At 39.9% G+C, this 23,620-nt stretch overlaps 2 protein-coding genes across 3 annotated transcripts in view; one reads left to right on the forward strand and one right to left on the reverse strand.

Moving 5' to 3' along the window:
* Positions 1-12,014, reverse strand: part of DNAAF5 (dynein axonemal assembly factor 5) — a 29,123-nt gene extending 17,109 nt beyond the window's left edge. Inside the window, exons 1-7 of the mRNA XM_032198007.1 lie at positions 11,489-12,014; positions 10,899-11,083; positions 9,981-10,105; positions 9,436-9,551; positions 5,669-5,901; positions 2,970-3,182; positions 643-786 (exon numbers count right to left, since the gene is read on the reverse strand). Coding sequence (XP_032053898.1) covers positions 643-786; positions 2,970-3,182; positions 5,669-5,901; positions 9,436-9,551; positions 9,981-10,105; positions 10,899-11,083; positions 11,489-12,014 — 1,542 coding nt within the window. The remainder of the gene's footprint in view (positions 1-642; positions 787-2,969; positions 3,183-5,668; positions 5,902-9,435; positions 9,552-9,980; positions 10,106-10,898; positions 11,084-11,488) is intronic.
* A 1,433-nt stretch (positions 12,015-13,447) lies between these two features.
* Positions 13,448-23,620, forward strand: part of PRKAR1B (protein kinase cAMP-dependent type I regulatory subunit beta) — a 99,269-nt gene continuing 89,096 nt past the window's right edge. Inside the window, exons 1-2 of one of the 2 annotated variants that reach the window (XM_032197458.1) lie at positions 13,448-13,596; positions 14,228-14,431. In XM_032197458.1, the coding sequence (XP_032053349.1) occupies positions 14,255-14,431 (177 nt within the window). In that variant the 5' untranslated portion in view covers positions 13,448-13,596; positions 14,228-14,254. The remainder of the gene's footprint in view (positions 13,597-14,227; positions 14,432-23,620) is intronic. The other variant, XM_032197459.1, reaches the window with a different exon arrangement.

Raw genomic sequence — 23,620 nt, forward strand, 5'->3', positions numbered from 1 at the left:
TGTTGCTAGCAGAAATATCAATATTTTGACTGACAAATGATAACATCCATAGATCTTTCATCCTTCACAGTGACTTCTAAATATTAACTACCAGAACAGTGCCATAGAGATAGGTATTTGAAGAACAGCTTTATTTTTATAATCCAAGTATTCCCTCATGCTTATTTCATTCTAACAGAGTGAATCCAATGAAGTTGAAGCTATATCCATATCTAAATATTTAGCTATTGTATTTCTGCACATTTTTTTTGAAACACCAATTGCTATACACACATACGAAAATAAGCAATCCTTAAGAAATACTACAAGGATGATACTTCTTAGCTTTCACAGATCAGATTTTAATGTTTTATTCTTTTGGATACATTGCTTGCACCTGTTTTAAACAGACTAAATCCAAAGCCATTTCAGCCATGGAAAAAGATGAGGAGACAGACAAAGGGGCAGAGTCAGTGTCAAGGTCGATGCAACAGCAATTCACTTCAAACTCTACCAACATTTGTGAACCTGCTCACAGTTAAGGATTTCTGTGGTTTAATGTCTAACAGCAAGACAAAGTATCATGGCTCTGTGTATACGAAATGCTATACCAATAGGAAAAAACAGAAGCATAACAAAATACTAAACCAGTTAATTGCTTACCTTTTCTTTAAGGTGCTGAGAATTTGGTGTTGCCATTACTGTCACCAGAACTTTCAAGAGCTGCAAGCAAATTTCTTTGCAGTCTTCCTGACACACTTCAATTAATGCTTCTACACAATAAAGCAATTGTTCCATATAAAAGACCTATTTTTTAATAAAGAAGTAAGTTTATTATGTTTGTTAGAAAATATTCATTTTAAGGGAGAGAGAAGGGAAGTGAAAATAATAAAACCTGAGTGCTGAGTGCTGTATAATCTCCTAAATTGGTAATTTATTCATCATTTCGTGTTAGTTCATTTGACGACCTACATTCTACTTTGTATAGAACTCAATATAATCTTCTTCCCGTGTCCTGTTAACAAAATAAACAATCCTGCTCTTAACCACACAATTGCTCCATTGTGAATAAAACATCAAAGTATTTCAGAATGCTTTCTTGTAGTACTTTCTCATTCTGAAGTGTAATTTGTTAATTAATAACATGTTTATTACAACTTTTTCAAATATAATTCCATGTCTTACTATTTTGAATGGAACATTAATAGTTAAGTACATAAAACAAGAAAACCTGAGTGTCTGCTTTTATCTTTGTCAATTTATCTCATTTGTTGCAATATAATGCCTGTTATCTCGATCCAACTAATATCAATGGAAGTCAATATTCCTGTCAGTCAGTTTGCAGCAACTTCTAGGATAAAGTGCATCTGATAATCCATGAAGCTGTCAGACTACATTTAACTAACAGAAGGGGCCATTGTTATAAATTTACTTCCAAAAAATAAATCAAGCCTAGGAATAGGTTAGTTATAAATGTTATTAATCTCATGGACATGGTCAATCCTTAGCTAAACAGTGTCTATGCAGCATTTACTCTCTAAAATAGAGAAAGATTGTTTTCCAAGACCAAAGGCTAGATCAAGTCCACAATTCCACCAAATGCTTCAGCTGCAGATGAATGTGTCTACTGTATATAATGCCAAATGGAAATGGTGAGCTTAAGACCTCAAAGCAATTTTGCAGATATACTTCAGGGAATTGTTATTTGAACAACCAAGTTATAGCGCTTCCAGTTATATGAGTTCCTAATCATCACAGACTTCATGGAGATTAAGGTTAATTCTCTGCATCACTGGCATATATTCCATTAGGGAAGAAACCTAATGAGGGAAGAACTTCAAATGTATATCTTACATTGGCTCAAAAAGACAATTATGCCAGATTCAATCTATACACATGAATAACTTTTTTTAAAGGGAAGTTTGAATCTGACACGAAGTCAGAATTTTCTGAAGGCATCACAGTAGCCCTTTTTTGGTCATCTTAAGAACAGAGGTCTAACAAACTTTTGCTGCCATGAAAGCTGGGATTTCATATGTGCGGGAGATTTTAAGGATTCTTTTTGTGCATGTCTAACAGATCTATTTCTGGGCCTGGGCAAGTGATGAAAAGAAAAAAAAAAAAAGAAAAAAAGAGTAAGATAAAAATAAAAAATAATCCTGGAAGTTTACAATCTCCATTGCACGCTGAAGAGAAGCTCTCACCTCCTTATATAGCAATTGATGAATATTTTTCAAATGCCAAAATGCAAATGGTTTTCAGGCGCAGCCATTAGTTAAGGGTACGCTCAGGAATAAATTGCTAATTTAGAAATGCCTTCCTGCTGGATTCCAACCTAATGAGAAGCAACCAAGCTAAACAGAATACAAAACATGCTCCTAAACTTACCTGTAACTGTACTGGTACCTTTCTTTAAAAAAGAAATAAAAACAAAAATAAAAACAATAAATGACATTAAAATGGAACCTTTCTTGGAAAGCCTGACACGTCAGTCACTATGGACTGTGAAAAGTTGTCAGTCATTTTTACTGACGATGATCAAAATATATTATCTTGTTTGGACTGTGAACACAAGGCATTTGAAAACATCAGTTAAATTCTGAACCTGGATCAGCCAAGGGAGTGTACAATTAGTACAGTACGTACTAACCAGCTTCTTCTCTCTTTGTCATGCCTTTTCCTACTACCACCAGAAGCATTTTACTACAATTCTCAGACTTGAATCCACATCTGCTGTAAGGATGGATTACCAGCAAGTTTTTGGGCATAGTATATTTGACTAGGTGACCACAACTAGGAAAAGAGTACAAGGTGGCTCAGGGAGGACATGGAAGCTCCTGCCTTTGTCTCAGATACATGCCTACAACTACTACGATGGGATAAGGTGAGTGTAAGAAAGAAAAGGGAGCACTTAAGGAGAACAGATGAAAAGTTTGGAGAATCACCAGTCTAAAACTTGGGACTGTTGTGTATTTTCCAATCATCCTTACCTCTTCAGATCGCTGACAAACTCCAGCTTGTGACAGCATGTTGCCAAGATCAGTCAAATGAGGTTGTAAGATTTCTTTTGGGCTACCTCGAATCACTGCAGTTAGAACCATTATACAAGAAGGCTTAGGTGTTTTCTCAAAGGCTGATGTGATTAATTTCAAAGATACCTTAGGGTTGACAAACGTTCCAATCAATTCCGCTGCTTTCACACACTGAAAAAAAAGAACAAGAATATCTTGAGGATTTTTCTGAAAACACAAGACCATTCAACGTATCATGGGATTTTTCTTTTTATGATTCCAGCTGCTATTTGAAATGCCTTGTAGGCCTTTTCCACTCACTCAGTAATGGCTATATGCATGAAGAAATTTTCTTGACATGTGTTCAGTAAGCACATAATAAGGCATGCAAGCACTCTTCTCAGCAACAGACAAACTTCCATGAGAAAGTAATGTAGAGAAATGAAGTGTACAACTTTCAGTGTAATAAAGTCTCTAGCTTAAAATAACCAGATGCTGCAGATTTACTGGTTTCATTTTTTTTACTCCAAATGCTGTTCTGCTCTCAATGCCCCCACTACCCATTTATTAAAATCAATAACAATAAAAACACAAAAAAGGAATTTTTTGTCATAGTAGGATATTTTGACAGGGACATTACTGATCTGGCTTACTGTGGAAGCGCTGTCATGGAGGATCTGCTCGCTGCTTTCAATCTCTTAACTAAAAAGGCTTAAAGTACTATCTTTTCCCCATTATATTCATGCTCTTTGATCCCATCTCTTACTTGCAGACACATTGGTATGCTGTATTCCACGTTAAATACCATCACACCAGAATTTACTCTCTGACTGGTGCCTAGCATTAACAACCAGGTGCATGAATAAAGATACAGTCTACTACTGCACCATTACCTGTGCAACAGGAACATTTCCTCCTAACCCCTTCACAGAGACCAGCTGGGTAATTCTTATATCTTATTTGGTATTATTGGGTTAGAGAAAGACATGCACATTTCCCAGCTTGGCGGTTGTTCTGAAACGGGTTCTTCTGTGACAAAGGACGGAGGAGATAATCATAGTACTCTGGGAAGCAACATCACAAAGGAGCAAAAAAGTATTCACAAACCAAGTTGCTGAATCCGAAATTTTGGCATAGGGAAGAGTAAAATTAATTTAATCCTCCCAATTAGGATTAAATCTTTTGAAAGCACCTGTGAAGAGATTAGTGGTGGAATTCCAAGAAAGAGACAAGTATGGTCATAAAAAGGAAAGGGAAGACTAGGTACTGCTGGAACACATACTTTTGATGCTATATTTACAGCACTAAGCACTAGATGGAACAGCAGAGCCACGTGGGTTTATTCTTCAAATTATTTTTTCTATTCATTTTATATTAGCAGCAGGGAACTTGGAAGAACTGCCTATATCTCCTACGTCTGTCCTGGGGCATTGATTCAAAAAGAGGTGTAAAGGCATTAGGAAATCAACAAGATGACATCTGACTATTACAAGTTTATTTCTCTCTGAAATATTGATCAGCCTGTGACTGGCTAAGCTTACAAGCTCAATTTTACTGTAAGGCGATGTTGTTAAAGATCAGATGCGGATTCTGAAAACAGAAACGAAATGGGTGGAATAGGTAGGAGGGGATAAGAGAGTAGAAGCTAGGGAAAGGAGAGGAACAATTTAGGAAAAATCAAGGGAGGCAGACAAAAACTGGTATTGAGAAAGAATATAAAAAGAACAAGAAACTGCAAGGAAAAAAAAAACTTGAAGAAAATATATCATTTCAGGAATGGATTTCTCAGCCTGCATATGGCTCAAATGATAGCAGGAACCAAAAGAAAAGCTTGATTTAGGAAATCAACTTTTTTGACATTGATTGGACTACTTGCACCCAGTAAGCTGAACAGATTCTTCCAATTTCCCAGAACAATAAAATCTGCACCTTTAAATCAAATTACATTTATGTTATATATATGCTGTTTTGCTTGTGTAGATACGAAAAGATTTTTTCTAAAGATTGTAAAGAAAGTTTTTATCACCTGTCCGTCCTCTGATATATGTATTTAGTGTTTTTAACAACGTGCATTTTATTGATTATTATTGAACCAAGTATTGAGAGCATCAACTGTTTGATAAACTGTTAGAAAAAAAAAAGGACACTACCTATTCCTTGCAAAAACAATGAAAAAAATAAGATATTTTACAAGTATTATCTCAAGTATCCAGACAGTGAATATGGATATCACATGGAATAAACATACCTCAATATCTGGTTGGAATTATGGTTGGATTATACGGTAGGGGAAGATAAGTCAAATTAACTTGAAAGGGCATGACCTGCACATGTTTTTAAATGGAATTTGTTGCCCCAAGCCTTTTAGACTCTTAATCTTCTGCTTATGATTTTTAAGTAGATTGTTATTAATGCTTCATGGGGTTTGCATATAAACTAAACAGTATTTAAATAACTTTATTATTGGTCTTCATACCAACAATACAAGAATGATTTTAACATAGTAACTATAATTTTCACATATTTTTGACATAAAATACTATTAAAACCTGATCCTGCAGTCGTGGGAAATTTCCAGTGACCTAGGGTAAGGTCATCCTTCACAAGACACACTCAGGACCATAAAAATTAGGGGCTTCATTTACCATACAGCAGATATTTAGACAGAGTGTACTTACATTCCTAACTACCTCACTTTCTTCATCCAAGCATGCTTGGTACAAAGTTCTAAGCAGCAGATCCATGTGTTGTGTTATGTGATCCTCTGCATGTAGCAATAACGTATACAGAAGCTGGGACGCTTTTATTCTTGTGTTTTCAACCCAGTCTGTTATATCATGACAGAGGCCTGGAAGAATTTTGGAGAGGTTTCTTGACACAAGTTCCCGACAACCTAGTCCTGGTCGTGTCACTAGAGAGTAAAACAAAGCAAAACAAACATATAATCAAAAACACAATGAAAGAAATATCAAAGGAAAAGCTAATGCATGCTAAGCCTTAGAAAAGTCTAAGGGCTCCAAGATAAAAGCCTCAGTATGGAACAAAATATTCCAAATGCTGCGGAGGATTTCACATCTGCAAGCTGTATTTCTTTAATATATATTGCAAAATTCTAACTCCACTCAAGTCTAAAAATGTATATATTTATTACTGTAAAGTTGTTTAAACTATATCCTATAAAATGTTTGCAGAAAGGGAGAGGGAAGAGAATTTACATGAACACTACCCACTTTGGAAATTGTGGCCTCATCATTTCCTTTTAAATGTTATAGCAGCACCAATGTCTTTAAAAGAATTAGAATGAAACCCACAAACAAACAGATAAAACAGAAGTAAGATTCTTCTCTGAAAATTCTGTGGTATCATTGAGTTAAATTATAATTTGGAGGGGAGGGAAAAGCAGAAGTCATAAATAGTACAAAGGACACTAACTGCATTAAAACAGACAGTATCAATTGTGCCCTCTAAAGGAAAAAGCTAAAGAAGAGACAGGCAAATTAGAAGTAGACAGGGAAGTTACTAGCCAAAAAACAAGTCTGCAGTATTGGATGTGTGAATAAAAACCCAAGAAAATGGCACTGAAAAAGGCAATTAAAAAAATACAGTAGGAAACTAAGCATTATAAACAAAAAGAAACAAACAAAAAAACACTATATATTAAAACAAAACAAAACCCCAACACATGAAAATCTGACTACTGAGGGTCTATGCAGGCTCAGGATATTTTCCTGCATTGGCCCATATAAATACAAATGCTGAAAATTAAATGGACTACAGTAAATCGTATGAAGAATATAAAAGGCTTACAGAAATGCCTACGAAATATGAAATATTTCATATATTTCATATTCAAAACTATGAAATATCTACAGCAGAAATAAAATAAAATACAAATGTCAGGGTATGAATTGCTACCTCTTTTGTCAATGGAGGATAACATTTTGGATTATGAAAACTGGCAATGAATAACAAAAGGTCAAATAAAGAAATCAACTCAAGACAGCAAATACTGATGGACATCCTATTGAACCTGAGGCAGAATTTTATTTGAAGGATCCGACCATTCTTTATCAGCAGTTCCTTCATTTCAGATGTTCAAATGCAGGCATTTATCCCTGTAGCTACTCCTGTCAAAGACTTCCCTGCTACAAACTGTCTGCACCTGTACCCTTAGGCAATGACTACTGCAGCTCAATGGAAAGCTATTCAGTTGCTCAGATGACACCAGGTATGAGGTCTAATTCTACTCCTCCTCTGACCTGCAGTATCTGTCATCACAAGATGAAAGCACAGGGAGGCTCATATGTCAGGTTCATTAGTTTGAGAGTTGGACAAAGATGGCTAAGTAAAATGTACTATAAGCTCAGTGGAAAACACATTCCAGAATGTTGAATATTTGGCTGTAAGTCAAAAGAGACAGCTACAAAGTGTTAAAATACATCATTATCATACTATACAAAATACATGCGTATGGAAGGGACACGGGGGAAAGAACACACGTACTAACAATTCATCCATACACAAACTGTGGCAAGATACCACAAATTATTACTTGAAACTAAGGTATAATAGTTTCCTTGCCAAAGCTTTATGTCTGTAAGATTAGGTAGCCAATCATCCTTTCCTCTCATTTTTCTTCTCTCTTGTCACATAAAGCCTGACATATAAACACATAACACACACACATATCACACTCAAGCCTTCGCTGCATAATCCTACCACCCAAGTCAGTGAAATGCAGGGCTGGAATGTTGCCCAAATTTGTGAAGCATATTTATTGTGCTAAGAAGATTTCAGAAAGTACATATGAATTTAATGTATGAAGTAATCGATACATACCTCTTTTTAAAAAGTCTGCATACACACCAATAAACAAACAAAGCCCCACACAAGAGATAACAGAGTAAGAATAGTATTAGCAGTAAAACGGGAGCAACTCTTTGAAGGACTAGCACATAAAGCTTTTTCTTTCACTCTTCTCCCTCATCCTTGCCTTCGCTTATCTGAGTGCAGGTAAACTGTGTTTTTTTCGCCACATTTTTCACCACAGCTTTAGTTACCTTCGAGTATTAGAACACTGGCTATATATCTGCTATAATGCCATCAGAAGGGCTAAGCACTTGGATGACCTTCACTGTGTCATAACAAAATTAGTGACTGGAGCTCAACCAGTTTATACACATTAAAAAATTATCTGACAAAAAAAAAAAAAAAAAAAAGGGTTTCTGCCATCACTAGTGGAAGTAAAAGCATTTGTTACCATTTCCAAACCCCTAAGGTACTATTACACATCAAATAGGGAAAAATAGAAGAAATATACAATATATCTGATAACAGATCAACTTGACTCTTCAAAGCTTAAGAGTTCTGTCAAACCAGTCACCATTATAAAGTGCCTCCCCTTTCACTCAACCATTACTGCGTAAAACAACTTTAAAAGAGGAGAAAAGAAAAAGAAGAGTGATTTCAAAGGAGAAAGGACTCCGGAACCAACTGTCATAGAAAGGATTTTGCTGCTGGGGATTCTGTGATGTGATTGTCAGGGAGGCACAAGTCAAGCATGAACCTGTTCTTTCACACCAAAAGAGTTTTTGTTCTGTTAAATATGAGTACAGAAATCAATAAATGACCCACTTAAATCCTCTCTCTCACCAACACACATATGCATATTTTTAAACATTAACTTTATGAACCTGAGATGGGAAACATGCTTCATGCTACTGCAAATGTATCATTTTTAATACTACCTATAAATCATACGGTAGTAAAAAGTTATCTACCTGTGCTGCATATCTTTTTTTTGTGTGTGTGTGTGTGTAATAAAGGAAATTATTATTTCTTTTCCTGTACTTTTCATGTATGTGGGTAGATTGAAGTTAGTATTCTAGTATCTTATGGAGAAGTTTGAAATAATTTCATTTTTCTTCCATGAAAATTCTGTATATTTAGTGGTGTGACTTATTCAAGGAGTCAGTTCGAAGGTTCTTTCATTCTGCTTTCCTGTCATCTCTGTGCCCATTCTCCACCTGGCTGCTGGCTAATACAGAACTTTCTGCTGCTTCTACATCATTCCTTTATCTCTTTTTCAGTTACATATATCGTGTGTAACTCTCTCTCTCTCTGTCTGGAAATGAAACTAAATTCTATTCATCATTTTTTCCTAGCAAGAGAGTACAACTTCTCTCAGGTCATAATCCCTTTTTTCCCCTTTTAAATACAAGTTCTTATGAGAGCTATTTTTATAACAGTGCTAAGCCTGTCCACCCCCACCACCTCTTTTACCGAAGATCACTTGCCACTGAACATTAGTCTATGCTACCCTTACACATTAAAAAATATTACATCTTGTAATGAGTATTACACAACTTGCGCTGCAGTTCCAGGATACAGGGATTCAAGATTATTCAAGAAATAAAAAACACAACACTTTCTGTGCGACACTTACCTCCTTTGGGATAATGAGATGGTGAAACACTAAAGTCCATCTTATCCTTCAGATCTTCTTCATTCTCTTTCTCCCATTGTAAACCTATCTTTTCCCAGTAAGTCCAAGCCAGTGTCCTAGGCATAAAATAAAAAATAAATTAAAAAAACAAAAACTAAAACATTGTGTCCCCAACAGGAAAACACTCTAAAATGAAACTTCTGGAAAATATAACTTGAATTCAGTTGGAAGGATGGGAAGTATTCCTATTATTTAAACAGGCATATTAGTTTATGTACTCAGTGGACAGAGGTCATCTCTTCCAAAGAGAGTTCTGTCTTTGTCTCTCTCACTGTCTTCATTTCTCATACTTGAACATAGCATTCAAACAAAAGTTACCAAAGATAACACTATCACAAATAGGTTCAAAAACAAAACAAGTTTGTTTGTTTTTTTCTCCAAGCAATGCACCCATGAATACAGAAATACTTCCACGTTAGCCATTTATTTAGGGGAGCAGAGGGGAAAAAAAGAAAAAGGAGAAAAAACAGAAGGGTTCTGCTTACATATTTTCAGGAATTTCATCAGTAAAGCTTCCAAGTAACAGAGGAATCAGCTTGTGAAAATACGAGTATCTGTCTCGAAGATGCAACAGCCATTCTCCAATGACAGTTGTAACAGCTTGTCGAACCTATGTGGATTAAAAAAGAAAAAAATATATATTTTTTTAAATTAGGTCAGATAAACACTAAAAAAAAATGCTTTAAGTATAAAAGACTTGCATCAAGTGCATGAATAGTCTCAGGACAAATTACAAGAATCCAGGATTTTCTCACTTGCAGCAGGCATCTTACATATCATGCAAGATATCATGCTCCCTCTTGTGTCCTCTCTCTGGCTTAGGTAGTCTTAGACCATGTGCTGCACAAAAGCACATCTCCAAGAAGACACGATACAGACCTAAACCAGAACACCCTAAATTGTTGTGGTTAGAATATCTCTGAGAATGTGAGAAATGTAAATTTCTGTGGAATTTGAACCAGTCCAGAATGTCTCCAGATGACATTTCTTCATTTACTTTAAAGGAAGCCTATGCTAAACAGTTGGAATGCACCCGCTCCAAAAATAAAGTATTTTAGTTATGGTTATGTAGCACATTTCAAAATGACTGTTCCAACTGCAGCTTATGAAAGGAAATTCTTTTGATGTCAAAAAAATTTAGACAGAATTGAAGACACCCTTTAAAATAAGAAGGTATGTATAAACTTCAACAGCCTGCAGAATTAATTAGACAGCAGATGAACAGGTCATCCACTTTACTTTTGTATAGTTTACAATTGATCAAGCTTGTATGCAACATATTTACATACCTCATCCAAATGAATGGAAGCTGAAAATTGAGGGGGAAAACAAACAAAAAAAAAATCAGATATGAAATAAATCCAGGAAAAAAAAAAAAAAAAGAAGAAGAAGAAAAACCACACCTTGGGAATCTCATCAAATAATCGCTGGGCCAGGTGAGACAGAACATCATCCACAGACTTTCCATTTCCAAATTGTATCACTGCTCCCGTAGCCTGAATTACATCGACGCGGACTCTGTAGTGCTGGTGTGAAATTGTTTGCATTAACGGGTTTATCAGAGATTCTGACTGCATGTGGAAGTGCTCTGTAAGGGGAGCGAGAGAAAGAGAGAGAGAAACTTCAGGCAAGCCTTTTTCTAGGTGGGTGACAGATCTTGAGCAAGATGATTTCTGTAACACTAAAAACAAGCTGATTAATGTTTGCACTACAGCAGTGCTGAACACCAGCCCACAGGCACTTCCCACATACAAACGCTATCACCCACATGCTGTAACTACTCAGCATCCATCCCTCGCTTGATTCTTCTCCATTGGATCCCCCAAGGCTTACAGAGTGCTCCTGTGAGGGTGTGTGTAACTGCCCATCTCTCATCCCCTCCTGGCAGCATCCCCACAACCTCCTACTGCCCCCTACCTCAACCCCTACCCCTCCTGGGCACCGCAGCCCCCATCAGCCCATGGCCCCCTCTTCGCCCATCCCTGGTTCCCACCTGGCACAGCCTGGGCACAGGCCACAGCACACCTGCAGCTCTCACGCCTGACCTCGGCGTAGTGGTCCAGGAGGGTGGCCTGGAGGATGCGGACCACGTCGGAGAGGTAGGGGGCCACGGCGGCCCCGCAGCGCTGCAGCAGGAGGCCCAGGAGCTCCAGCAGGCCGAGGCGCAGCTCCTCGCAGGGCTCAAAGCCCTGAGGAGGGCAGAGACGCTGGACCAGGGCCGGCAGGAGCACGGGCAGCGCCTCCTCGGGCCGATCTCCGTGGCTGAGCCCGTGGCGGAGGAGCTGCAGGGCCAGCTCCCGGCACCGCTCCGCCGCGTCCCCGGCCAGGCAGCGCGCCAGGGGCCGCACCAACTGCGCCCCGAAAACCTCTTGCACCACGGCTGCCGGGAGAGGCCGCTCCTGCACCTCGGCCCGGATGGTTTCCAGGGCCCGCAGCCGCGCCGCCCGGCCGCAGTCGGGGCCCTGCAGGGAGCTCAGGGCCCGGCTCAGGGCCTGCGCCACCTCTGCCGCCGCCGCCATGCTCCGCCGTCGCTAAGGAAGCGCGGCCGCGTTGCTAAGGCCGCGTTACGACGGCGGGCGGAGCGCTTTACGGCCGCGCGCTTTACGGCCGTGCCGTGCCGGCGTCGCTAAGGGGGGCCTGGGCTGGGGGTGAATGCGCTGCTCTGAGGGGGCGGCTCAGGGCTGGTGGGGGCAGCGGGGAGGGAGGGCAGCGGCATCGGCTTCTCACAGAGCCGTGGAGTGGTGGTAAAGGTGCTGAGGCTGAGGGCAGGAGCAGAGCAAAGCAAAGCAAAGCGAAGCGGCCAGGCCTGCGGCGCCGTGCCCCTGTGGAGCAGGGAGCTTCTGGTGCCGTGGTGGCTTTGTTTTTTGTCTGGTTGGTTTTTGGCTCTGTGGAAGTTTTTACAAGTCCTGTGAGGAGCGGCTGAGGCAACTGGGGCTGTTTAGTCTAGAGAAGAGGAGGCTTAAGGGGAGACCTTATTGTTCCCTGCAATTACCTGGAAGGAGGATGTGGTGAGCCTCTTCTCACAGATAACTAGTGATAGGACTAGGGGAAATAGCCTCAAGTTGCACCAGGGGAGGTTCAGGTTGGAAGTGAAGAGACATTTCTTCTCAGAAAGCAGTTGGGTATTGGAAATGGGTTCCCCAGGGATGTGGTGGCATCCCCGCCCTTGGGGGTGTTCAAGGAAAGGTTGGACATGGTGCTTAGGGATGTGGTTAGTGTGTGATATTGGTGGTAGGGGGGTGGTTGGGCCAGATGGTCTTGGAGCTCTTCTCGAGCCCTAATTACTCAATTTGCATTGTTTTCCCCTTCATTTTTTTTTCCCCTGGGAGGATCAGAACTGCCTTGTTAGCAAAGGCATGGGTTTCTATTACACCATTATATATTTTTTTAATATCCACCAAGTTTACATGTACCCATACTGTATTCGTGTAGCATTTGTGTGCACTTACATCATATTCATGAGGCATATGTGTGCTTTACACAACACTTCATGTGCTCTTTGGATGACCCAGCTTGGGCAGCCAACCCGTCTAACAAAACACGTTCATCGGGATCTCGTTCCTTGAGCAATCACACTTAATTTAAGATGCAATAAACTACGGAACTACTTCAAATCAATCCTTTAAAATACCCTTGTGCTGAATTTATTCTGTCACGACGCTGCTCCTACCCTGTCGGGGAGCGTTTTGGGGTCCCTCGGGGGTGTTTTGTGCACCCCTGAGACCGGCTCCGGGGGCAGGGAGCCAGGACCTGCAGCGACACCCCAGGGAAGGGGACACCCAGAGGGGGGACACCCCAGGGAAGGGGACACCCAGGGAGGGGACACCCCGGGGGGGGACACCCCCGGCTCCGCGGCCGTGCCTCCCTCCTGCCGGTGCGGCGGAGGCGGTGGGGAGGCCGAGCCTGCGGTGAGTGACAGCGGCGGGGCTTCCTGCGGCTGAGCGGCGGCCGTGCCCGAGCCTTTGTGTGCGGGAGGGCGAGGGGGGGCCCGGAGGAAGAAGAAGAAGAGGAGGAGGTTGCGCTGCGGATACCGGCGGGGGAGCCCTTTCCTCCGGGAGGGCAGGAGAAAGCCGCCGCCGCCGTGCCGGCCTCGCAAGGCAGGTATTTACCCGCTGGCCTCCAGCATCAGGCTCCGGCGGCCTCCCCGCAGCCTCCCCGGGCCCAGCAGCCTCCCGGAGGCCCCTTGAGGCTCATCCCCGGCCGGGTGAAGGCTCCCCGGGGTCCTGCTGTGGGCCCCGGCCCTGCACGGGGGATGCCCCGGGGCCGGTGTCGCTTCAGCCCCCGTCCCCCCGCGTCGCCTCGGCTGGGCTGCCCCGGCTTGGAAACCCCAAGGGAGAGGGCGAGGTGCGAGGTCTACCTGAGACCCAAATCCTCCCGGGACACAAATGTGGGTTTCTGGGAGGGGGAGGCTGTAAGGGGACAGAAATGTAAGGCTTTAAGCCGCCGTTTGGTAAGTGGTTTTGGAGCTCACGGCCTTGAGTGATTAATTGCACCGTTATTTCTAAGGGTTGGCAAGCGGCCGGGAATTAAAATGCTCTTTTTGTAGTTCCCGGTGTGTTGGTTTTACGAAGATGACACGGTTCAGCATTTCCGGAACATTAAAATGTTTTGAATTGTCAGCTTGTGAATAGGCAACAGGCAGTGCTAGAATATCCTCGCTGATCCACGTTCCTCTGACAAAGGATTTGAGAATTGTCTTTTCTCTCTTTCTTGCACCATTTTCTTAACCTAGGTCTGTTTACTGTTTACAAGCCTGAAGATGGCTGCTGCTTCTTCCTGCAATGTGGAAGAAGACGAGAGCCTGAAGGGATGCGAACTCTATGTTCAGAAGCACAACATCCAGCAGATTTTAAAAGAATGCATCGTAAATCTTTGCATAGCAAAACCAGATCGACCCATGAAGTTCCTCAGAGAACACTTTGAAAAATTAGAAAAGGTCAGTGGTTTTCAGGTGACTTATAATTTTCTGGTTTTGAGCTGAAAATACTGTTTAAAGAGTTTCATATATTTTAGTACATTTTTCCTTTTAAATCTTAATTAGCAAGCTACTCTTAAAAAGAGAGGTTTTAAGAAAACCCCTCAGCCCTGTGTTTGCTGATGCCTACCTATATTGGATAGTATATAAAATGATGCGATACCAAGATTATAATTTCTTGCCAGACAGAACTTGTTAAAATGACCCAAAAACCTAGAACCATGCATTGTGTTACAATACATGGCATGCTGAACTTTGATCTATAGGAAGAACTTGCCTACAAGAGCAAAAAGTGCTGCTGTTCCCTGTTCATTCTGGTGTCAGGTGATGTGGTTTTCCCTTGCCTCTAAAAACCAACAAAATCAGGGAACAAGCAAGTTCTTAAAACCTTTAAAGTTTGATTACTTCATTTTATTATTCTTTCTGGTCTGTATTGCATATCTTGGGATCCTCCATCAAGAGATATGTTCAGAGAGATTTCATACACTATGTCTGCCTTCAAGAGCAGTGCAGAGGGGCAAACATACTTTAAAACGTTCTCAGGCAGATCCTTACTTTTTGCAGGAAGAGCATATTGTGTGAGCACAGCTTTTCTCTGGGAATGGGACTTATCTAGAAATAATGGGAGGATAGGGCTGCAAACTCTTAGGTACCCAAGTCCTCAGTCTATCAGAAATCTTCTTCATATACTTAATTTAAGAGGACAATTTATTATTATTGTTTTTTTAATAGAAGTATATAAGGTTTGTAGGCTTAAGATACAGGTTTTATGTAGGTTTTTCTTTTTTTTCCTTCAAAGAACAGAATTTTGTAAGGACAGAGCAAGAACAATTAACTAGTGAATAAAATGTAGTGCTGATATATTACTGGTGATACAAGCATTGTATACATCTCACTGTTTCTCTGCTTTTCAGATAATTTTTTGTATGGGTGGGTATATACCAGATTTGTGTAGCTTTTAAAAAAAAAAAAAAAAAAAAAGGCAAACAGTTTACTCTATTGGAAACCTAGTAAGAATGCCTGGAACATCAGGAAGGGATAGGAAGTACAAAATATTTTGTGTTGTATTGCTCATTATTTAAAAAAAAAAAAATTTTTTTTGTTTTCTTTTGATTTTGCATATGCTAAACTTCTGAGAGGCAAGACCCATTTGAAGAGAATTAAATCTGTTGCATTTCCTTTATTGTGTTATGAATTGTTTTCCATTTTAATGTATTCCATTCTGAACTTCCTGCCTAGAAGGATAAGTATCACTTTTGCAAAATATGTTAAAATTTGCTGTAGTATTTTAGAATATTCTCCATAACTATTGGGATTACTTGAGTTGTTTTTCTGTAGGAGTTTTGCTTTATTGATCTTAACACATTACAGGCAAATTCAGAGAGGTTGTCAGCTCCTACCCTTGAGAAATTATGTTCTTTTATGTAATCTCCTATTATTTCCCAAAGAACATCACATACTAGAATTCTGTACTAGGATATTGATTATATTATTGCATATCACGAGAGATGATTCAGAAACAGCCAGTCCCAAGACATCAAATTCAATGATTGTCATGCCTAGTATGGAAGCAAGCAATCTTGTTACTGACTCCTGTAGAGCAGCCTGTGAGCTAAGCCTGCTGAGTCTAAAGCCTTTAGGATGCTTCTGGAGGTTTCCAGCAGTGTAACTCTTCTTCCCACAGCAGTTTGATTTCCTTGCTCAACCATCTCTTGAGGACTTTCTTGGGATGATTTGCACTGTAAAGGGTTTTCTGCTGGAGGATAATATTTTGATTTGGTTGGTTGCGTAATATTGTGGAAGGAAGTCTGTGGTCAGAAGAGTAGCTATCCCTTCCCGAGTTGTAAATTTAAAGGGTCTTGTACAGTGTTTTTCTTCTTTCTGCACAGAGGTGGTCTAAGGGAGACATGGTTTCTATTTGCCTGGTGTTGGATATGAACAAGCTTAATTATGTTCCTAGCATCATCCAGTTCATCCAGTGTTCCTGTGCAACAATGACAAGAAAAGCCCTTTTTAGTGAGAAAACAATGAGTTTTCGATTCTGCAACATATGAATATGTTGCAGAATCAAGGCCTAATTATGTAAATGTGGGAGATATCCACATTTTGATTGACTTGGTAGAGAAGTCATTTGAATAAGTTTTATCCTGTTTTTTGAAGATAGTTGTTACATGTAGTTATGCTGAGGAGTCTTAATTTAATTGTGAGTTTAGCAATTGTCTATTACAGGTTTTTTTTATGGGAATGGGCTGTGCATGATATGGCATATTTGCTATTAACTCAGTGTGTGTACTTTTATTTTACTCCTGTGCAGGGAGAGGAGTGAAAATCCTTGAGTTTAAGCATAATTTTCCAAAACAAAGTAATGTTTCTTTCCACTACAGTGTGGTATTCTGGGGTTATTTTCCAGTCATGTTAAAATAGACAGTCTAATTAAAATAGACAATATGTTCCACTGAAGAGAGCAGCAGAATAGCAGTATATCTGTCAAAAACTCATGTGGGCAGTTTAGAGATGAAGTGTGGGATATTTTCCCAGTAATTAAAAAAGGAGCTCATGGAAAATGTGTAGAGCTTGATCCACATCAGTGTACTGGAGCTACCTCAGAGGTGAGTACAAAAAAAAATTTCATTTCATTTTGCTAGTTCTCATAAAATAAAGTCAGAAAAGCAAAATTTATTATCATATGCAAGATCAGACCAGTTCATCAATGCTTTTAACTATTCTTCTTCTAATGACATCAGTTAGGTCCATTGCCTTCAGCCTGCTAGATGGAGGAGTGCCAGGGACTAACCCCTGACCCCACGACACTGGCCCCAAATATCATTCTTTGGTCTAACACGTCTAAGAGCCAGGTTTGTTTTGGCAGGAGTCGGTCAAAGCAGTTCAGAACAGAGCCAGGGAATGAGCTAATGGTTAAGAGGTACAGACTGTCTTGGGCTAGTGTTCTGGCCCATGGTTGGGCCACTTTTGTATTTCACAGTGTAGACGCAGCCTGAGAGAGCTGTAAAGTGAGAACATGAGTAAATACTTTAAGAATAAAGTGTTAAAGATTGAAGTTTGATGTTTGATTCTGCAGACATCATTTTCAGTTGGAGAAATGCCAAAGTTAGAAAGAATTTTGTTACCTTTAGGATTGCAGTTTATTATATCAAGTACAATGCTTTTAAAGAAGTATAACTTTGAAAATAATTGTAGAAAAATGTTAATAGATATTTTTCTGTTCACTTAATACAGTCAGGACCTGCTTGCTTTAAGATGAAAGTAATGCTGGGAGTCAGCCTAAGTTTCTGTATTCTGGAATTGTAGTTCTCAAGTCATTTTTATATGCTGTGACCTACAAACTTCAAAATGACATCTGCTCTGATCATGTTAACAGTTACTTTGTACAAATCTTTAACATTCCATTGAGCACAAAAAAAGAGTTGAAAATGGTTTAGATACCTGAGACTTTTAAAATGATGTAACGTTTTCTTTTGAATAATTTGTTGTAAATTTTTCTATGGCTGTATAGAGCTTCTTGTTGGTGGATGAAGTGAGGAAAACCTTCCCTTAGTGATATTAATTGGCTTTTTTGGAGTGGGGGAATAGATGTTAGCTAAGAAATTTCGGTGTTATTTTAACAGCTGTAATTATGTCCTGTTCACTTGAGAACTAAACAAGGCATATCAGGGAGGAAAAAAAACAAACCAAACCAAAACAAAAAAATCAAACAGCAGGAAACCTATCTTTTAGCTCTACTTCTTACATTATAAAAAATAAATTAATTACTAAGAAATTGCAGGCAGAGACTTCTATTTTCAGCTATACTTGAGATTGCAAAACTTTCATTAGTGTCTGACTGGTTAGTGCCATGATTATATGATCAAAGGTGGAATTGTCTTGCCAGGCTAAGCTGGACTTTATTTCAACAGAAAAAAAGTTATAGTAAGAAGTAGAACTAGTGAAGAAAATAGCACAAAAGAGGGGGAAAGGGGAGGAACCTGCAATATATGTTTAGGTATTGGTAATAGGTATATATTACCAAGTATTTTGATGAAGCCATTTTGCATGCACTGTATTTTAGTGCAATGGCTTTGCCGGCAGAGCAAGTAATTTCTGATACCTGCTAGATCTGAGTGCTCTCTTGGTGCCATCTGTTGCCCTGTGCACATACAAGAAGAGAAGTACCGTGTTGCACATGGTACTTCATGCCATGGGTTGCTGTGATTTGGTAGTGCTTTTATGGACTCAGGCTGATTCTGCGTGTCTTACAGTACCATCCAAAAAAGAGAGTTTGGGAGAACCCTGGCCCCTACCTCTATAATTAAATGAAACAAAATGAGGTTGTTTGGGTAGCTCCACCTTGTGGTATTAGACAGTATGGTACACAGACCGGATGAGCAGAAAAATAAAGTCAAAATTTGTGACGGATTTGCCATAAACTAGGTCTCTAAACTGCAAATTCATTCACAGTTAGTAAAGTACAGTTTTTAATGTATAATAGTTTCAGGACCAAAGGTATTTGAACATCAGACTTCTATTCTGCAACAGTAGTCTTGCACAGTATTTACTTTTTTTCAGAACTTACACCAGAATGTGACCAAAACAGTGAATTAAATTCTTGTAGGTGATTATGCTAAGTATAACTCATTCCTTTAAGATAAGCTAGGGAGAGGCTATGGGTTGGAAGGAAAATCCTGCAGAAGAAAAACTATCTAAAATATGTATCAATTGCACTTTTATCGCACTAAGCAGTGCGATAAAGATTAATAAGAAAAATATTTCTGCATCTTTTAAAGCTTGCAAAGCAGTTGGGTGGTGTCTGCTCTGGTCAGAAATGTTGCTAAAGCATGTGTGAACATACCTGAGCTACCCAAGATGCTGATAACAAAGAAACGGTGGAAGCACTGGGTGCTGTATAACTGCAGTTCTGAGGAGGCTGGGGCAGCCTGTGCTGCTGCCACTTCTCAGATACCATTAGCTCTGAGAGCTAGATTAAAATCAGCTCAGGTCATTCTGTGTGTGCTGAAGTCAGACCTCTGGGTCTGCTGTAGTCAGCCATAAGAATTGTTAGGAGAGGCGACTGTTTTAGTCTTGGAACAGGTAGAAGAAAAAAAACCACCCATTTAGCAAACTTTCCTAAACACAGGAGGTTTAGGGAAAGGTGAAGGGTGAAGAAGGTGAAAGCAGAAGTTCCCTATTTCTTGAGCAGGACAGGCTATAATCCATTGAAACTGATGTCCAGCAATTTTTAAAAACAGAAAACCCCAAACATGCATGGAAAAAAATGTGCTTTCAGGTGCATTGAATTTGCACAGTACATTGTCACAGGAAGATGTTGAGACCAAAATTATGGTCCCAGTAGATTAAATGCTTGAAAGGAGGGAACACCCATTGTTAGCTGCTAAACTCAGGAGCTTTGATAAAGCATCCCTTTTGGAAACTCCTGAAATTACTGATTGTTTCATGCTAGAAGGATCACTTTGCCTGAAATGTTCTTTATGCTCTTTCCCTAAACCGCTATTATAGGTAGAATATAAGGCTAGGTGGGATTGTGATTTGAGTCGGTGCAATAGGTGTTATGTTAGACAGCTGATATTTAGAAAAAGTATTGGCAATATCTTTTGTTTGCAGATTCAAAAAATCTCTCTGATGGAGTTTAAACTAATTTCTAAGTAAAACTGCATAAAGGAATGTTTATTGGGGAAAACATATTTAACATGTTAAGAGCTTAAGCATCAGGTAGAGAATATGCAGTGACTTAAAGCAAGTCTTAGCCCCTTTTCCCTTTAAAAAAGAAAAAAACAAAAAAAAAAAACAGAAACCACAAACCCATGTGCTTACATTATTACTTTGAGTTCAGGCAGTCTTTGCATGCAGCCAGATTGCAACTGTTCAGGTGCAGCTCACCATCGTGAAGATTTATAGCACAAGATCACATCTTTTTGTGCTGCTAATTCATCTTGTCTTGCTCCTACATCTCGGGAGGATGCCAGCATTTTGATTTATACTGAGGTAGCTGCTTTTGCCCTTAGAAAGCTTTCTTTTTAAAAAAAAAAAAAGCAAAAATGATAACGGAGACTCAGGAGACTAGTGTAACTCAGGAAGAAATTATAATGCTTTATGAATGTTATCGTTTTTAGGAAGAATATAAGTACAGTCTGTACATTCTGTTGATGAAGTTTTCAGTGCTTATAGTGCAAATATTCAGTGCCTTATCTATATTTAGATTATTGACTGTAATTGAAAACACCTGTTTCATTTTTAGTTCCACGGTAAGGGGAAGCTTGGACTAAATATAACTGGTTTCAGTACTATCAGTAGATGTTATAAGAAATACTCCCATTTATATAAAAATAACGACACTGCTTATTCTATCAGTGATGCCATAGTGTAAGATAGGTATGGTTTCTGGACTTGATGCGTCCTGGCACAAGTTAGTGTTGTTGCTGTCTCCTGAGGATGCCAACTCAGGTACCGTGTTAACTCTTCCGTGGCCAGCTGCTGGTAGCCTGGCCACTGCTCAGGTGTTCTCATCACTGCCTGTAGATAATTACAGCATTACACATGCTGTTCCATCCTCTCTCTATAGGACTGGATTTAACTTCCACACCAAAGTAAGGCTCTTGCCTTTAACAGAGCAGCCAACTCTTCTTCTCTTGATGCTCATGGACCCTTACAGCTAGGAGCAGGGACATCCCTTCAGGCACACCTCTGACTGCAGCATGTTAGAGGCTCTCAGCCAGTTTAGTCAGCTCTGTCAGATGCAGAGTCCTTGAGCTGATTTAGGGGCCCTCAAGCCCTGTTGCACTAATCAAGTTCCAAAAAAGAGTTTGCCCACTTTGAAATCCTGCTCGTATTGGAATTGGTGCTTGCAGAGCTGGCTGAACGTCCAGCCCAGCGTCTGTCTGCAGTCCAGCAAATCCTTCACTATGTTGGCTTGAGTTTGAGGGGCCTGTTGGACTACATTGCAACTCACTTCATACAAGGTCAAATGTAAGATTATGGGATGGATAGTTTTGAGACTATACTCCTATAATTTGTCCTAATTCTCTTGCTGTGTGGCTTACAATAGTGCATTGGGCAAGGCGCTCTGAGAACTGTTGAGCCTTTTAGTTAAGGCTGATTGTCTATCCAAGGCTAGGCAGTAGCTTTTCTCGAAGGCACTAAACTATATTGTTTCCTTGTATTGCCTCCCTGTTGTAGAAGATAACTTGAGGAAAAGAGTTAAGCTTTGACAGTTTTCCCACAGTAATTATTTTAAACTGCGGGGCATGCCAAATAGAAATGATAGCAAGGAAAGAGACTGTAAAAATGATAAAAACCAAAACAGACTTCCAACATGAGGATAAATTTTGGATTTGTTTGTGTTTTTAAGTTATGTAGATGCTGTGGTCCACTGTACTCTAATAGTTCATTGTTAATACATGTATTCTCCTAACTGCATAAAAAGATGGCTTCTTCTTTTAAAATATTTTTAATGCTGCATGAATTCATTTTAATTAGGCACGCAGAATGGGGTTTGGGAACGTCCAAGTGAACAGCAGTAGGACTGAGTGGAGAACAGCAGTTTTCACAGCAGAGTTAAGATAATTTGAAGGTTGGCTGTGTTCCAATTAAGAAAAGCACGTTAGGTTTTGAAATGCGGGAAAACTACTGTTTTAATTCGTGCTGTGCCTGTCTGTGACTCTGTGCTTGCTGCTTGGCAGCCTGGGTTGAAGCAGTACCCTGACAGTTTTGTAGGCTGGAGCTGGGGAGGTTCTGTGCCTCCCAGGGAGCTCAGCTTGCCAGCTCCACATCGCCCCTAAGCAAGACGCTAGGGAGTGGAGAAAGTGAGCTCTGGGAAACCCGACATCAAAATATGCCCATAGATGTTTTGGTTTTGATTTACTGGCAAGTTGTGAAGAGTAAATCGAGTGGGATTTTATGGAGGAGAGGAAAATGTGGCAATGTTTTAGTGATGATTTCCATTCTGGAATAACCTAGGGAACACGTGATTTTGAATAACCATCCCTGCTTTCAGCAGCACATTTGATCTGAGGGTGTCAGAATGCTTCTAAACGCTAAGTAGGCCTACACAATAGAAGTATTTTGAGGAGCAACATGACATGCTAGCATTTATGATACCCTCTTTGTCAAAAACCTGAATTACTAACTTTCTTTGCCTGTGCTCTGGTGGCGCGTTTCTGCCTTCTTCATGTAATAAGTCTCGTTAAGTTTGGTGGAGTTTCTTTCAGAATAAGTGTCTGCTGTGTTAGATGGCTAGAATGAAAAATAAATAAGCAGCTTTGGCATTACATATCAAGCGATTAAAAACTTTAGTGACTTAGGCATTCTGGTTGTTGCTGAAAAATGAACCACAGTATTCTTGCATTATAGTTTAAATTACTTTTATCCAGTAGAAATAGAGCTTTCTGTGGGCATGTTCCTTTTTATACCAGGTATGCATGCATACATTGTTATTTGGCTTTTAAAAATCAGAGGTGTTGGCTACAGTTCTCTTGGATTATAAAAGCCTTTAAGTATCAGAAATACAGTCTGTGTTTTGTAAGATAACCTTTCTTTCTTGTGTATGCTTTCTTTCTTACATATGATAAAGTAAGAAGGGAAGAGGTGGTGATGTGTCGAGATACTGCAAGATGCCAAAGGGGAGGACAAGAAGTGTTAACATGTTGCAGGAGGTAAAAGGGCACCAGCAAAGGGATTCAAGAAGGCAAAGGATGCAGGAAGAGCTGCAGAAGAGTAGGTGGATTTTTGGCAGGAGGCTTTTGACTAGATTGGAAATTGGGAATGAACTAAGATGCAGAGAGGCCATGGAAGCTGCAGTGGTAGTAATCAAAGTCGTAGATAAGTATGAAATGGATAAAGACATCAGTAAGAGGGGTGGATGTTAAAGGGATTTCTTAGTGATGCTGTAGAAGAAAGCATTTAACATCCAGAAGGCAGTGGAACAATGGTGAGGATTGTGTGAAAGGTCTCGCATTACAAGCCTGAATGATCTTAAAAGATAGTAGAGTTGTCTACTGTGACAAGGAAAAGACTGGGAAAGACATTAAGACCTCCCAAATTTCTCTCACTTTCAGTGATGGAATCAGTCGTTCCTGTGCTTCCAATGGAGTGGTTTGCTATAAATCATTGTCAGTCTGCAGAAATGATAGTGTTTCCTCT

This window comes from Aythya fuligula, chromosome 15, assembly GCF_009819795.1.
Source record: "Aythya fuligula isolate bAytFul2 chromosome 15, bAytFul2.pri, whole genome shotgun sequence".
In the NCBI taxonomy this organism is placed as follows: Eukaryota; Metazoa; Chordata; class Aves; order Anseriformes; family Anatidae; genus Aythya; species Aythya fuligula.